This window comes from Haliotis rubra, unplaced genomic scaffold (genome assembly GCF_003918875.1).
Source record: "Haliotis rubra isolate DU_JTF1 unplaced genomic scaffold, ASM391887v1 Scf310, whole genome shotgun sequence".
In the NCBI taxonomy this organism is placed as follows: Eukaryota; Metazoa; Mollusca; class Gastropoda; order Lepetellida; family Haliotidae; genus Haliotis; species Haliotis rubra.
Genome location: NW_025766981.1, coordinates 782,429 through 799,693, shown reverse-complemented (window position 1 = coordinate 799,693; position 17,265 = coordinate 782,429). Strand labels below are relative to the sequence as shown.

The 17,265-nt window shown below is 40.1% G+C and overlaps 1 protein-coding gene across 1 annotated transcript; it reads right to left on the bottom strand.

The window, feature by feature from the left end:
- Window positions 1-48: 48 nt before the first annotated feature.
- LOC124283187 (JNK1/MAPK8-associated membrane protein-like) lies at window positions 49-16,152 on the bottom strand. Its single transcript, XM_046719217.1, is given in 9 exon segments — window positions 49-1,830; window positions 1,833-1,950; window positions 4,190-4,266; window positions 7,743-7,912; window positions 9,618-9,781; window positions 9,784-9,823; window positions 13,628-13,797; window positions 14,806-14,861; window positions 16,026-16,152. Coding segments are annotated over 9 exon segments (942 nt in total). The 5' UTR covers window positions 16,078-16,152; the 3' UTR covers window positions 49-1,735.
- Window positions 16,153-17,265: the final 1,113 nt, after the last annotated feature.

Here is a 17,265-nt window from a genome sequence, read left to right as displayed (position 1 = left end):
TAATAGTATTGTATTCCTGGTATTGATCCATTACTGAAATATCAAAACGGCGTTCAAATATTCTTTTATTTAAACAGAAATAAACAAGATGTACTCAGGCCATGCTCTGAAATACAAATCACATTTCATTGTTACGATCAGAACTTGAGATTCCGGTGCAATGAATTCACTGTCACCTGGCAATCTTATTCAGATCAGATTGTTATCTTTGCATTAAGATCTAACAAGCTATCCTATGATGTCGCATTGGGTGAACTTTCTTTTCCCCAAAATATTGTGACCTCCAAATTCTTAGTACTTCCTAGGACTTAACTGAGCTTTCTGAGCTAACTTTAGTACACTGCTTAATTGTACTTATACCAGAGGTGCCCAACCTTTTTTGGGTTGAGAATCAGAGATCTTGAGTATTTTGATGGACGGAAGTGTTATTGATGACGTTACAATGACTGACTGACTGACTGAGTTTAGTTTTACGCGCTTTTAGCAATATTCCAGCAATATCACGGCGGGGACACCAGAAATGGGCTTAACACATTGTGCCCATGTGGGGAATCGAACCCGGGTCTTCGGCGTGACGAGCCAACGCTTTAACCACTAGGCTACCCCACTGCCCTGACGTTACAATGAGATGAGAATCACAAATGTAGATCTTTTCATGGACAATTATAAAATATGAAATATTAATGTTCAAAACGTAACTAAATTTATGCAATAATGCTCCGAAAATAGGTATCATGTTACGTATCAAATCGTGACATGGGTATCGTGATACGTATCGATTCATGAAACTTATGTGTCGTGACATCCATATAAATTCATACTTTCACCGAGATGTCTGTACTGTAGTAATTTCTGGTGTAAAGTCAATATGAATGTGAAAATTATTGAATGGGTTGGTACCTCTGCTTATTTATACCTTTCAAGCAGTTCAGAATCAAATGTTAGAACACTTTTCACTGTGACCAATAGTTAAGGAGAAAGACTTACAGATATGTTGAAATAACCCAACCATGTGATAAGACCTTCACGCTAGATTTGCAAATGTTATCACTAAGTCTATCCTTACTGCATTATCTTACCCTTAGTAATTCACAACACTGAAAACATCAAGGTTCCAGTGGGACAAAAATAATTATACACATTATCACAGTTTGAAATGAAAATGTCTTAATGAAAGAGTAGTGAGGAACAGAGAGAGAATGAGACAGATCAAGGATCATAATTGGCATTCAGTCCAGACTAGCAGATCCTGGCAACTGAGGGAGACAACTTAGCACCCTGGTCTCATTTTCTGCCTTCATCTTCAGAGCTTCAGAACAACATCCACACATAGCTACATGGAATGATGAATTTACGGAGATCTGTAACCATGGTAATCCTTGAAGACATGTCCATAGTTTTAAAGAGAAGCCCAGGAATATCGCTGCAGATCATCAACTGTCAAGGTTCCTGCTGTTGCCACGGTTACTCACTGCAGAGTAACCTCCATTTCTTCTTTGCAGACACGAGGCTGTATTGAACATGAGTGAGTGAGTGACTAGCTTTACGCCGCTTTTAGCAATATTCCAGCAATATCATGGTGGGGGACACCAGAAATGGGCTTCACACATTATACCCATGTGGGGAGTCAAACCCGGGTCTTCGACATGACGAGCGAACACCTTAACCATGAGGCTACCCCACCGCCCCCTATAGAACACTGTGACATAACCAACAAACAACAGCTCTGTGGAACTCAGGTCCTTCCAAGGTTATCTGGATTAGAGAACCTCACCGTTAACACATAGAAAATGGCAGGGAATGGCACCAAGGCTATGAGAGGGGCTTGGAATCGGGTTGTTTCAGCAATGTGAGAGATATGATTCCATATGCATGGAGAAGCCAGTGTCCAATCAGAATAGTTGCATTTCTTTCATTTGTGAAACTGTCGACTATAAGATCCCTCATTTTCTGAAAGTAAAGTAATACAATTTCAAGAATCAGAAAAAAAACCTCCTCCAAAGTAAACATCTTGTAAAACATTTCAGGAATCACTGACAAAACAACTCCTCTAAACCTTACAACTTGTAAAAAAAAAAACTAAAAATATCTCCAGCATACTATGGTTATAAAGACTGACTGACTGAGTTTGGTTTTACGCCACTTTGAGCAATATTCCAGCAACATCACGGCGGGGGACACCAGAAATGGGCTTCACACATTGTACCCATGTGGGGATTTGAACCCGGGTCTTTGGCGTGACGAGCCAACGCTTTAACCACTAGGCTACCCGACCGCCCCTGGTTATAAAGAACTCAAAAGAACCACTATATTCAGTTTGACACAACTGAAGATCATTATGCATTTCGACCATAGCATACACAGCAAATGGCCGGGATCCCCTAAACTAGATTGTTATACCTGTTAGTTCATTTTAAGCTTGTTTTTTTGTTAAAGTTTACTACACTATGACATTCCTATTCTTCAGTAGGTTCTATGAGATACTGTTGATATTATCCCCACTGGTAATTAGAACCCAGATCATTGGTTGCAACAAGCCAATGCTTTAACCACAATGCTACAAGCTCAGGAGACTATTTTTACATCAAAAACATCATTTCAAAACCAAATGGGCTTCGCATAGTTTACCAGAGGGGATTTGAACATGAGTCAATGGTGTGACAAGCCAGTGCCTTAACCACCATACTACTTGTATCATGTTCTATTGTAAATTAATACTGTTATGAGACTATAAATGGGCTTCACACAGCGTACCAGAGCAGATTTGAACCCGGATCATTGGTGTGACAAGCTTACCATGTCCCACACCATGCTACACCTGTCCCCTATCCTGCTACACCTGTCCCCATCCTGCTACACCTATCCTCTGTACTGCTACACCTGTCTGCTATCCTGCTACACCTGTCTCCTATACTGCTACACCTGTCCCCTACACTGCTACACCTGTCCCCTACACTGCTACACCTGTCCCCTACACTGCTACACCTGTCCCCTATACTGCTACACCTGTCCCCTATACTGCTACACCTGTCCCCTATACTGCTACACCTGTCCCCTATACTGCTACACCTGTCCCCTATACTGCTACACCTGTCCCCTATACTGCTACACCTGTCCCTATCCTGCTACACACCCCTATACTGCTACACCTGTCCCCTATCCTGCTACACCTGTCCCTATACTGCTACACCTGTCCCCTATACTGCTACACCTGTCCCCTGTCCCCTATACTGCTACACCTGTCCCCTACCTGCTACCTGTCCCCTAAACTGCTACTGTCCCTACACACTGTCCCCTATCACTGCTACACCTGTCTCCCTGCTACACCCCTATACTGCTACACCTGTCCCCCTCTATATTGCTACACCTGTCCCCTCCTATGCTACACCTGTCACATGCTACACCATCTATACTGCTACACCTGTCCCCTATACTGCTACACCTGTCCCCTATACTGCTACACCTGTCCCCTATACTGCTACACCTGTCCCCTATACTGCTACACATGTCCCCTATACTGCTACACATGTCCCCTATAATGCTACACCTGTCCCCTATACTGCTACACCTGTCCCCTATACTGCTACACCTGTCCCCTATACTGCTACACCTGTCCCTACCCTATACTGCTACACCCCTATAACTGCTACACCTGTCCCCTATCCTGCTACACCTGTCCCCTACACTGCTACACCTGTCCCCATATACTGTTACACTGTCCCCTATCCTGCTACACCTGTCCCCTATATTGCTACACCTGTCCCCTATCACTGCTACACCTGTCCCCTATCCTACACCTACACTGCCCCTGTCCCCTGCTACACCTGTCCCCTGTCTACTATACTGCTACACCTGTCCCCTATGCTGCTACACCTGCTATCCCTATGCTACACCTGTCCCCCTATACTGTCCACTATACAAGTTACACCTGTCCCCTGCTACACCTGTCCCCCTATACTGCTACACCTGTCCCTATACTGCTACACACTATGCTACACCTGTCCCCTACACTGCTACACCTGTCCCCTACACTGCTACACCTGTCCCCATCACTGCTACACCTGTCCCCTACACTCCTACTGCTTCACCTGTCCCCTATACTGCTACACCTGTCCCCTATCCTGCTACACATGTCCCCTATAAAGCTAGACCTGTCCCCTATACTGCTACAGCTAGTGGAAACACATACCTGATCCTTCATGGAAGCTAGATGAACTGCGCTGGTCACGACTGACACAACCAGGACGATGAAGGGGAAGGCATAATCTGAAACAAACAATCCCATTCAATCTTCTTGCCGTAGTCATCAACCTAGGACCATCATTTCTACAGAACCTCAATGAACATAAAACAACTCATGATATCATTTGACAGGAACTTTCAGCTGTTATTGATTCAGGGTTTAACCTTGACCTTCAAAACTAGGGGTCAATTGGGCCAAGTACAATTAAGTTCAAGGGTTCCGTAAAGTAATGAAAAATGTGTTGTCAGGGGCGTACCTACCATTATACAAAGCCCGGGCTTACACATGATTGTTGCTATAAAGGTTGGACAAGCCCTCAATTCTATCTAAATGTAAAGCTGTGCAACCTATCGGGCTTACATGAAAATATTGGCTTGCTACGCGCCTGGTTGTGTACTTTACCGTGAGATCAAATAATTAATTAGAAGGCCCTGTATATTTGATACAGTGAATAATATTGTACATCACTAGGAGGTGAAGGTGAGGTGAAATTTGGTTTAACGTCGTGCTTGAGAATATTTCGCTCATATGAAGACATGCAAGCGTGTGTATGTGTATGTGCGGCTGCTTGTACTAGCCCAGACTGAAGCTGGTTTTATAGTGCTAGCCCACTGAGATACCATGCCGCAGTGAAGCATGAATACCCCACTCAGACACATTATACTGACTCCGAGCCGACCAGTCCTTGTTGTGCCCATTAATGCCGAGCGCCAGGCAGAGACCAACAAGTACCATATTTTAACGTCTTTTGGTATAACGCGGTTGGGGATCGAACCCGCGACCTTCCGCTCTCCGGGCGGACGCTCTAACCACTACACCACAGAGGCGGTACATCACTAGGAATGCAATGTATCTTTTGTGTGTTCATTTACAAAATTGGTCCGTACTGGATTTCTGCATTGTGTAAAACTCTGTATGGACTGTCATTGTGAACATTAGGTCTGGCTATCAATGTAGATCATAGAGATTGATAATCGTTAACTGAATATTAATTGATTAGACCAGACCAATTTTATTTCTTGTTTTACGGATACGGTGGTCGTATTTTTACAAGAATTAGAAAAAAAATAAAAATTAATTTTCCCCGCTCAAAAACTAAAATTTTAATGTTTTTATTGGCCAAAAACGTAAATGTGCAAGAAAATGCATTTAGATGTTTTTTTGCCCCATATACACTTCATAAATTGCCAAAAGTAAAATACTTTTAGTATTTAAAAGGAATATTACTTTGACTGGTGATTTTTATTTTAATATTGGATTAGTAACATAACAATGTCTGGTATTTGAACCCACACTCTCCGAGTCAGGCACCAGGGCCCACTTGCACAGAACGATCTTAGCACTTTGCCTACAATCGCCATCCACTTGCACAAAGCGATTGTAGGCTAAGATCATTTGGCCTGGACCAATTGTAAGGAGCTAAGATCATTGTAGTCTCTGACAAAATGGTGTTCAGGTAAGTGTCAGTTTCACGCAAATAATCAGCTTTACATTTGGAGATTGCCTTTATATTGCATAAAGCTGTATGATTCGCCTCGACACTTCAACAACACGGAGAATGCACCACTGATTTAATGTCAGAAACAAGATGGCAGTGTTTTCCCTTGACATATTATGCCGTTGCCATAGAGTCTGCCATGCCCAATGTATTAAATATTGTGATATTGCAGAGCTTCAAATTCGTGACATTGATTTTGTTTTAGTTTATCATTAAAATAATCTACAATTAAATAACGTGCAAAAACAAGTTTCTTTCTCATTCTTAAATCTGAAATTGAGTCGGAACAGAGACGAGGGATTTTAATCTATGCATTTTAGATATAATACAAGTATTCATCAAACAGGAAAATACACTTGCTGAGGCATTTGAAATTTGAGTAAAAATGGATTTCACAATAAGACAGTTATCAACAAAATAGGGTTAAATAATTAACATACTGTGAATAATTATTTAACAACACATTCTACACACACGAACTATTATTTGCATTACTCATATTTCCCTGTCATGCATTTTCCACAACACTCCCGTAGTCGTGTCACCTTTTCATACCTTTACAAAACTAATACTTGTGGGATATATTTAGGATTTTACTCCAAACCCCCCGAACAGCTGCTTATTAAACAATGTCTCATTGGCCACCATTCGCAAATCATATATTTAGGTGCTATATCATATGATCACAACACACCTGTAAGAAACTAAAATATTACACAAAAACACATATTGACAGTATATACCTTTGATGCCATATTTGTGTTTTGACAATTAAGTAAACTGTCACTAATCCCTGATGTCTTGTTTTCTTTGATCTTCAGTGAATACTGTCAGAATATTTTAAAGTATTGTTTCCATTGTTAATAAACCTAACAGTTGACATACATGTCTCAATTGACTTGACTCAGTGTCAATATGTGACTAAAATCATGGACAGACTTGTTTTTGATATCACTTCCCTCTACTGTGTAAGGTGTGTGGTTTCCTATGCAGTGACATCACAGTGATGGAAGAGCGCCACCTTCTATTTGCCACAGAGAGGCAGCTCTTCCAACTTTCACATGCACAGCATTGGTTTATAGATGGGGCATTTAAGATTGTTAAGGATCCATTTTATCAATTTAATGTTTGTGCTCAAGGCTAACAGGACCAGCCGAAGTGATGTGAAGATTGAATGTGATCTTATGAAGACATAGTGTGCACCCCTCCCTTCATGGGTGCTGTTGTTCTACCCTGCTTCCTAATGTTGTCATTTGCTGATATAGACAGACAGATTGTTTAGTTCTCAGACAAAGTATTCGTCATAATCATAAATGATAAGTGTTTGTTACTTAGACAAAACAAATAACCATCACATACATCTATTCTTTCAAATATTGAAAAAATATCTTCTAAAAACAGAACTAGTATGTACATTGTATAGATGTATAACCTTTTACTATAATACACTTTTTAAAAAAGATGTTAATATTATTTTTTGATATGGGGCCCTTTTGACTAGGGGGCTGAGGCCTTTTTGACTTTTGGATGCGGCCCTTTTGACTTTTTGATGCGGCCCTTTTGACTTTCTTGCGGCCCTTTTGTCATGCGGCCCTTTTGACTAGGACCCGAAAAATAGATGTTATCTTCCACGGAATCGTTTCCCTCAAAGATTTGTGGGATTTTTTTTCCAATGAAAATTCTGCAAGGTGCGATTGAGGGAGGTATGTGTTGTGTGCAGTAACCAGTTCCACTTTTTATTTGCGCAGCATGCGCACTTGCAGACAAGTGTAGACAGGAGTCGAGTTTAAGAAATTTGTACCTCCACCGTTGAAGAGTTCGATCTTAAATCCATGTCGTCTTACAATCGCGCTAAGATCGGCTTTGTGCAAGTGGATTAGGCAAATTGTATGGTGATTGTAAAGTTGATTGTAAGGCCCTAAGATTGATTGTTACTAAGATTGCTCTGTGCAAGCGGCTTCCAGGGTTAAAAGCATTTGTTGTCTGAAATATGTGACTTACATAGAAGACCTCCAAACACAGCCTGCAGCACGATGAGGATTGGGAGGAAGTATAGGGCAGCATATATTGACTTGGTGCCGCGGCTTTCCACAAACTTGTACGAGATGATTGGTCGGATTAGCATGAGTAGTACCAGAGATATGGCGTAATACACCATTACCATTGTGTACCTGTCAAAACAAACAATGATACAGCATAATACACCATTACCATTGTGTACTTGTCAAAACAAACAATGATACAGCATAATACACCATTACCATTGTGTACTTGTCAAAACAAACAGTGATAGAGAGTAATACACCATCACCATTGTGTACCTGTCAAAACAAACAGGTCTCACCTTAGGCAAGTGAGTTTATTCAAAATTGCCTCTCCACCCAGCAGAAAATGGGTACCTGGTGGGATTTGTCATGTGGCTATTAACCTTTTAGCGCTTCACAGGCAGCTTGGGTTATAATGGTTATAATGTCCATCAAGGAGTATGTGCTTAGAGCATGTCCCCCGGGCATGGAGTTCAGCGCTATATAAGTGGCCAATTATTATCATATGTAAATACAGGAGCAATGAGCCTCATTTTGATAATGGTTATAATGTGTGTTAGGCCAAAAATAATTGATTATGAAATTATCATGTGTGTCTATCAGCCTCAGGATTAAATATCTCACCTCACATCATGTCACCAAGTTCCTACATCTATGGAAAGTGTGTGTGTTACTGATAATATACATTACATACAAGGTCCAACCAAACACGCCAGCTTAAGTGAATCTCATCTACAGAACACAGTACACAGAACGTGTTGAACAGTTTTTTTCCAAAGTAAATTGAAAATGTCACTGTACATTTTTCCTTAAAAAGAGGATCTAAATGTAAAACTTTATTGTGACCTCAAATATGATACACACAATATGAATTAATTTATTGAACACCACTAAACCTGAAATATGAAATAAAGCACTTTCACTCCAATGACATGCAACATGTCAGCTCACAGGGGCATAATAATTTCCTGATAGTGTCTACATGATACGTGAGTGAGTGAGTTTAGTTTTACGACGCTTTTAGCAATATTCCAGCAATATCACGGCTGGGGACACCAGAAATGGGCTTCACACATTGTACCCATGTGGGGAATCGACCTCGGATCTTCAGCATGATGAGCGAACACTTTAACCACTAGGCTACCCCACCGGCCCCTACATGATACGTTATGTAACTATACTACTTTTTTAATTCACTCTACTGTGGGCAACTCAGACATAGCAATGAACAGGATTCCCCACTATGAGTGAGTGAGTGAGTGAGTTTTACACTGCTTTTAGCAATATTTCAGCACCACAAAGTAAGGAGACATGATCCAGTGGATAATTGTGGACTATGTTACTACTGAGTGTGCGTGGGGAATACTTACAGTGGGTGCACCAACTCCTGTGTACAATGTAGAGTGAATGTGTAGTTGGGGATGGGGTTGTACAGCATGTTACAATTGAGGTGAGGTGAAATTGGGTTTAACGTCGTGCTTGAGAATATTTCGCTCATATGACGATATGCATGCGTGTGTATGTGTATGTGCGGCTGCTTGTACTAGCCCAGACTTAAGCTGGTTTTATAGTGCTAGCCCACTGAGATACCATGCCGCAGTGAAGCATGAATACCCCACTCAGACACATTATACTGACTCCGAGCCGACCAGTCCTTGTTGTACCCATTAATGCCGAGCGCCAGGCAGGGACCAACAAGTACCATATTTTAACGTCTTTTGGTATGACGCGGTCGGGGATCGAACCCGCAACCTTCCGCTCTTCGGGCGGACGCTCTAACCACTACACCACGGAGGCGGCTGTTACAATTGAGTGTGTGGGGAATACTTACAGTGGGTACACCAACTCCTGTGTACAATGTAGGGTGAATGTGTAGTTGGGGCTTGGGTTGTACAGCATGGTGTACCAATCGGACAACTTGTTCACATTACAGGATCGTATGTGCATGGATCCCACTGGGTCGGCCACCAACAACGTGAGGACTACAGCAATGGCGCGCTCTCCACCAAGGCCGACAGGTGCAGCACCAACACAGACCTGGAAACACAAAGAAAAATGTCAAGAGAGGTTCGCAAATAACTCCATGTTGTAGCACTGGTTATCGATCACAATATGCAGATCGTTTATCACAGCTCAGTTACGGTCTGTAATCAATTGTTATCGGAAACTCCACCACAAAACTCACATGGGTTATAACGTGACACAATCATAACATTGGGCAAAACGAAACAGGCATAGATTAATACCTCGATCAAGACGACTGAGGATCCTTCCTGTTGAGACAGTCATGTGAGTATGGTGTTTACCTTGCAGTTTAATGAGTCAGGAAAAGGCATCGGTTGTTTATGTCTTGACTTAACAAACATAACCATAAGAAACATACTTTCCAAAGTTTAAATTGTTGTTTCACTTTTCATGAATATTGATTAGTCTCCTGAACCAATCGTTGACAGAAGCGAGATTGATTGATTGACTGATATTATTTGATCAATCACAACAGTATTATAGTGTTGTCTGTATCTTACATTCAGGTGAAAATTGCTTGTGTTTCATGGCACCTGACTAAGCCAATATGGTTTTAGTCACAGGTGGAAACAGCCGTCAAGAATCCCATGTTCTGTGTTGCAAAGATATGGTGTGTTTCTGTGTGTCATTGTTTTCACAGCTATTTTAAGCAACAATTTTAAGAAAATAATAAGTTTTAAATAAGCCATCTTTGTTACACAAGATTAAAAACAGCAACAATACTCCATTTCTTGTCGTTTAAGCCAAGTACAGACCCATATCTATTTATGTTTCATTTTCATTTTGATGGCATCAACACAATGAAATAATAAACCAATTTCTGGATCAAAGGAACAGGGACATGTATCTATGTTAGTTTAGCAATATATACAGATATGTTCTTTACTGATTTTGTCCACAATGTAGGGATTCCAGACTGATAAGGTGCAGACTAATGTTGTCCTGTCTCACAAACGTTTACTGTACAGCAAACTTTGGTGATAGCTAACTCAAATGGACCACTAATGTTTGTTCGGAAAGAGTTCCTTCCGTTCCCCTACATTTTTTTTGTAACATTACCCCTTATCATATCCCGGTGTCAGGGGTTTTCAACGATGTAAGACAAAAACATATTTTTTATCTGTAATATCATTTAAAGTTGGTATTTTACTAACCTTGAGTGATAAAGGATATATTCATCTATTTCACACAAAAATATCAAGTGTTCCCTACAAAAATAGCATTGATGAAATCGTATCAGCGAAACTGTTGCCGCTCGTAACATCCGGGTATTTTGTATGGGTTTTTGACGATGAGCCATACTTTTTGCTCCGCACTGCGAGGGAGTGTTGTGATCACGTGGCTTCCTATTTATATATTGCCTGTCACCAGCAGAGGACTGATCTAACTGAATTTCCGCTTGCTATTTTTTGTTATAAAGGGAACTGATTTTGCATCGTAAGTGGTATTAACGATTTCGGGTAAATAATTTTGATGTTTGTTTGCTTTGTATATAACTTTACTTCCCCAAGTCCATAGTCAATAAAACTTCTCACGACATCGACTAGGCACCCGCCCTACCAGTGAAACTGTTTGTGCACTCCGATCGCACACACGTACTCCCCCGATATAGCGCGTGCAATGCAATCGTCTAAATCAGAAAGTCGAATTCACTGCCTTTAGTTATTTTTGGGAGTTCTCTAGTAATTGTTGTGGTAAGTTTTGTTAATAATTTTAGTATATATTTATTTATAAATATTATTTGGGATGGGGGAACGGGATGAACTCTTACCTTCTGTTTATTATGAGTGAAGGTGTAATAAAGGGGTATACCACAAATTCACTCGCACAATGAAATGGTTACACAATAATCTGACCAATTAGGGACAATTTATTAGCACTATTCCAAAAGGAGGTTGGTACAACATACTGGTTTACATGCAGAATAAATGTAGAGGGCATTATAATTCAGTATTCACGCTAGCTTGTAAGTTTTGGTCACCTCATTTCCAACTCTTTTCAAGTCTGTGGACATCATGATTTCACAGTTTATGATTTTCTGTATTTGTCCCAGTCATGCAGACGTGGGTACAACATTTGCACATAACTTCTGAACATCCACATCATGGATAAAAAACTGGCAAAAGTCAAGTCTACAAGAAACTTCCGTACAGGACCAGAGTAACACTGAGCTTCTGTCTATCATTCGAGTTTTTAATGCTTTGTCTATAAGCTGGCGACTTACAAAAGCTGAATCCATCAAGTGCCAAGCTGTAGATTCAGATCCATAACAATTCGTTTCACTCAAGTGAATGCCACTCACCTCAAGCTAAGTCTAATTGCACCAAGTATTCTCATCAATATATAAAAGAGTATCATCACCCATAACATTTTTTATATGCATTTCTACTAAAATATACCACAAGTGGATGGGACAAAAAACAAAAAAAATTTTTTTTATATATTTGTCAGTCCATTATAAGCATGTTTGTTACAAAAGGGGTTAACTGTATTATATGTTTTGCCTTAATAATTAAAGGTTCTTCCTTGTTTTGTATGTGAGCCAGAATAAGGTTTGCAATTTGTTAATAAATGTTGCTTAGTTCTCCAAGACAGTGACCTCCATTAAACCAGTTCTACTTTTGATTTTAAAAATACTGCATCTAACCATCTCACCTGAGTGAAACATATGTTATATTTGGGATTACCCTTTCTCACTAAAGTACAGATTCTAGTATGGTTGTTGTGATGAGACCCCCAGAGTCAGGCACCTAATTCCACATAGCACCAATCGCTGGTTGAGGTAGCTTCGTTCTCAAACCAAAATGGAGGCTGTGGGAAATTTGAGTTTGACAGCTGAGCAAGAAATGTTTGAATGGATTAGCTAGGAAATGGCTAAAACAGCTGACTTCCCAGCATCATCAGTTTGTTCAACATCTTCAATGATGTCACAAATTGTAATCAATTCATCAACTCGTCATCGAGACTCTTCTAATTCGTTCTTCATTAGAGCAGCTCGAGCAAACAAGCAATCACTCTGCCATTTTGGAAGAGTGGGCTTGCTGTTGGGACATGCGATTAATTTGCTCACTCTAAGCGATTCACGGCTTGCAACGCACCCATAGATTGGACCTGTGTTATCTGTTGGAACGCAATTGTTGCCATATGCGAAATTAAATTCTTTTTAATAGTAAATGTTTGCAGTTCTAAGACATATTCGTGACAGAATACACAACGCCTCTGAGGAAAGTGGTGAAATGCAACTCATGTTATATTTGGGTTTATCATAGGCAGATCCAGAGGGGGTGCAGGGTGCGCACCCCTTTTTGTGCTGAAAGTTTTGTTAAATGACCATTGAAACTTCGGTGAAAATGAAATGTGCACCCCTCCTTTTCTCAGGAGTGTGCACCCCACCTTTCTCAAAAGCTGTATCCGCCCTGTTGATACTTTCTCATTTAAGTACAGATTTTAGTACTTTTGTTGTGATGAGTCTACCCTCAGAGTCAGGCACTTAATTCCACATAGTGCAAGCAGTGATGGCTGAATGGGTTAGATAATTTGTGTGCTTGTGTGCTGACAATTAGGTGCCCAGGATGGGACTCAACCCAACAAAAGTACATGTGAGAATCTGTACCGGGTCTTTTTACTGAGAACATGTAATACCAAATATAACATGTGTTACATTTGACCACATTCTAAATGACATTGTGTATTCATTTTCACCTGACTGAGTTGGCTTTGAGCAATAATCCATCAAAAACACTGATGATGATTCCAGAAACAACCCTCTCTTACCGTGACAAGTGAACCAGACAACCTCCACCACAAACATCTCACCTGAATCTTTTGCCCCGAGTTTTGAAATCGATAAAGAACCAGTGCAGGACTAGAGACAACAGCGCCATGAAGCCGAGATAGAGCCAGTCATGTAGGGCCAGACTCCCATTACATTCAATACACTCGGACCAGGTAGACTCGCTGCTGGGCTGGTACCCCCGTGGACAGGCCTGAAAAACAACAACCGTATTTCAACATTGAGGCTTGCTGCCATAGTTGCCATGTTGCCTAAGAAACACCAAAAATACGATGTTTTTATCTGGTCTGTCACCAAGACTTTAGAGAATAAATTAAAAGGGAAAACCACAAAAAATATGACGTTTTTATCTTGTCTGTCACCAAGACTTTAGAGAATATATAAAATGGGAGTCCAGCTCAAGTCTAGAGTGATTGGGTAAGTCTGGATTTATTCAGCTTTAGTTTCCATATAACGGTAGCAAAAAGAACTCACTAACTTTCATGCTTAATTTCAACAGTTTGTGCGGTGTAACCATTGTTAATCAAACTATGAACCTGACATACTTTGAAAAACAAGTCGATCCAAAAATGATTTGGTTTACTTAATTGTTATTTTGAATAGTTCAGATTCAGTGTTTTGAGTCTAGGACTTAGATCTATAAAACATTCTCACAGTCTGCACAAGGCATGCTACTGCTAGTCTTAGGTAGCTGCTTTCATAAAATGTCCCTGTTTACATAGTGTACGGATAAGAGATGGACATGTCAGCACTTAGCAGACTAGCAGTTTAAGGTAAAGTTGTCTTTAATAAGTTAGTGATGTTTTTATAATTGTTCACGCCATAATTGAGAAAACATGTATGTTCTAAGTGTCTGAAAACACATAAAATGAGCATATATGGCTTTATATATCGGAACCCATGCCCCAACAAATCAGGGTCAGGGGTGGAAATAACCCCTTGCCCGACGTCCAAGTCCAGTGTTTTTTTCTGTGGGGAAGCAAATTTGTATATCACACTGTACCGGTGTCCAGTTGACTTTCCAATGTTAATTATGTTGTTTATTTTAAAAAATCAACAAGAAATGGCCGGTATAGTGGAAAAATTATCAGGGCAAGTGATTTTACATGTGCCAATGTACCGGAGTACACTAGCAATTTTAAAGTTATTTCCACCCCTGAGGGTAAGGGTTAGGTTCAGTATATTTGACTCCATATATTACCCCACAATCTGCATCTATGGCCTCTCTTCCACAGTACTCCCCTGGACAGGTTTTCACTGAAAATATACAGAATTGTGACAGTAAGTAAACACATCAGGTAGATCAATATCATTTTTGAAGTGAGTGAGTGAGTGAGTTAAGATTTAAAGTCACATCGGCAATATTTCAGCCATATCGTGACTAAAACTAGTTCTAAATTTATAATACATACATATAATATATAAAACCCTGTCAACGAAGGACAGTAAAATAACTAGAGTATCACAGATGGAGTCTAAAACTAGCATGAACATGTAAAACTATTTTAATTACGAAAACAATACAATATAAAAACGGGCTATAGATCGCCAACAACTGAAGGTAGAACACCATACTAAGGCCCATGGGGACTTACATTACTTTTGCTACCTGCATGGACCCTAGCTGGATTTACACCATCCCTTCAGCCATTGGCGTTGATGCTCAGATTTAGCCATACATTAAAAACACAAAAATACTACGATTAAAAACCTGGTACACTTAAATTGACTGGAAATGTTCTGGGACTTTCATTTTTGAAGAAAACATATTAACATTATAGTAATTCAGGTAAATCGATGTTACATATGTTACTCACTAATTGTAGGAAACTGAAAAGGACAACTAGAAGAGCTACCTGATGAACTGGAATTTATGTATGTACGTTATCTGCTCAAATTATTTTTTTTTTTCAATTTAAGTCTTTTATTTCCCATTTTCATGTATAACAAAGGTAGATATACAGTAATGTGCATAAATCTACATAGCATTATTTTTGGGGCATGGTGGTTCATATGAATAAACTCGTATTCCAGCCAAGGCACACCTCGGTATAGTGCAAAGTCGTCTATAGTTTGGCATGAAATGCATGTGGACCCGGTTTTTTGTAAATATCTCTTCATTCAATGACCCAATCGATCTCAAACTGTGCAAGTGGATGTTTTGTCAGACAACCTAATCACACTGTAAATCACCGATTTTATGCATTTGTATTAAAGAATCTGTCTATGTAACTGTCAACAAAATGAACAGCAGAACGCAGAATGCTTGCAGAGGGCGGGAGCCTATGACCTGTAACAGCGGCAGTGTCATCTTCCTACATCTTCATCTTGACTGCATTTCACTTTAATCGTCACTGACAATGAGTAAAGACTGTTTCGGGAGATCACTTGAAACTTTACCAGTTCGTTTGCAAGTCTTACCTATATTCATTTTCACAATAAAGTCTGACGAGGTGTCGGATAAGAGCAACATCAGAATGGGACTTTAGAACACAACATTAAAAGTGTTGGTGACAACAGGAAATAAAACGACCAGACATGCGCATCGCTGTTATAGGTGTTTGTGTCATAGAGTTTTCTCCCCTTTGCACACGATATCGTTTTCCCGATAGGCGGCGCATCGAATCTCGACACTAGCTGGCTCGATCCGTCTAGCTTTTCCGACCGATAACTGCTCAACGCTTTGCAGACACAGAGGATTTAATACAATCATTTAAGTTATAGTAATATTACGAAACGAGTGTAAAAGTGACTGTATTTCCCAAGCGATGGCAACACTCAATTTCTTAGTGCTGACACACATGCAAGTGTAAGAATTGTTTTTAAACCCATTAAAAATCCTATTCAATTCCTCTTTAGGAGAAAAAGACACCACTCAAGATCGCTGTTTTGTAAAATCCATGATTGTCTAAGGGCGTCATCAATGCAACAATGACGTAATTTCTAATATGACGTCAAACAATGACGTAATTTCTAATGTGACGTCACTCCGACCTCTCATCACCAGAAGACCGCCAGGGTAGCCTAGCATGCAGGTGCGTATCAGGCAATATGTGTCCCAGCACACGTTTTGTTTTTAATGAACTGACTTAAAAAACAAACAGAACAATAACACCCCACCCCCAAATAAAAAAGACGCCCCTCCAAACACAACATGGATAAAATAAATACCGTGTGTAGTGAGAGTTACACTGGTGAACATGCCAATTTTATGAATTCGGGTATTTCCTAGCCTATGCTATGTAGTAAGCAGCTGGGAAAAGGCAGTAAAACGCAATAATAGGTAGGGTTGGGGGAGCCGGGGAGCCGGGTTGGGTATTGCCAAAATTTTCGTATTGTGTATTGCAATATGTATTGCAATATATTGTGAAAGTGTAACACATGGTTTAAGGTAATAAAATTACTGTTTTCTTTCTTTTGAAACAATGCCACTGGCCACTGTCAGGACTCAGATGTGATTGTACAAGAGATCAATTGAAAAATGTTTCCAAATTGAAGACTTCCACGTGTTCGCTCTAAAGGTTGGAACTCGAGAAAAAGCGTCTGCAGCGGCGTCCGCCATTTTGGTTTGCCGGTACCAATCTATTTTTTATATTTATGGTTTAAAAGTCATACAAATGCAATTATATGAACAATAACATTCTCAAAACTATTAATGTAT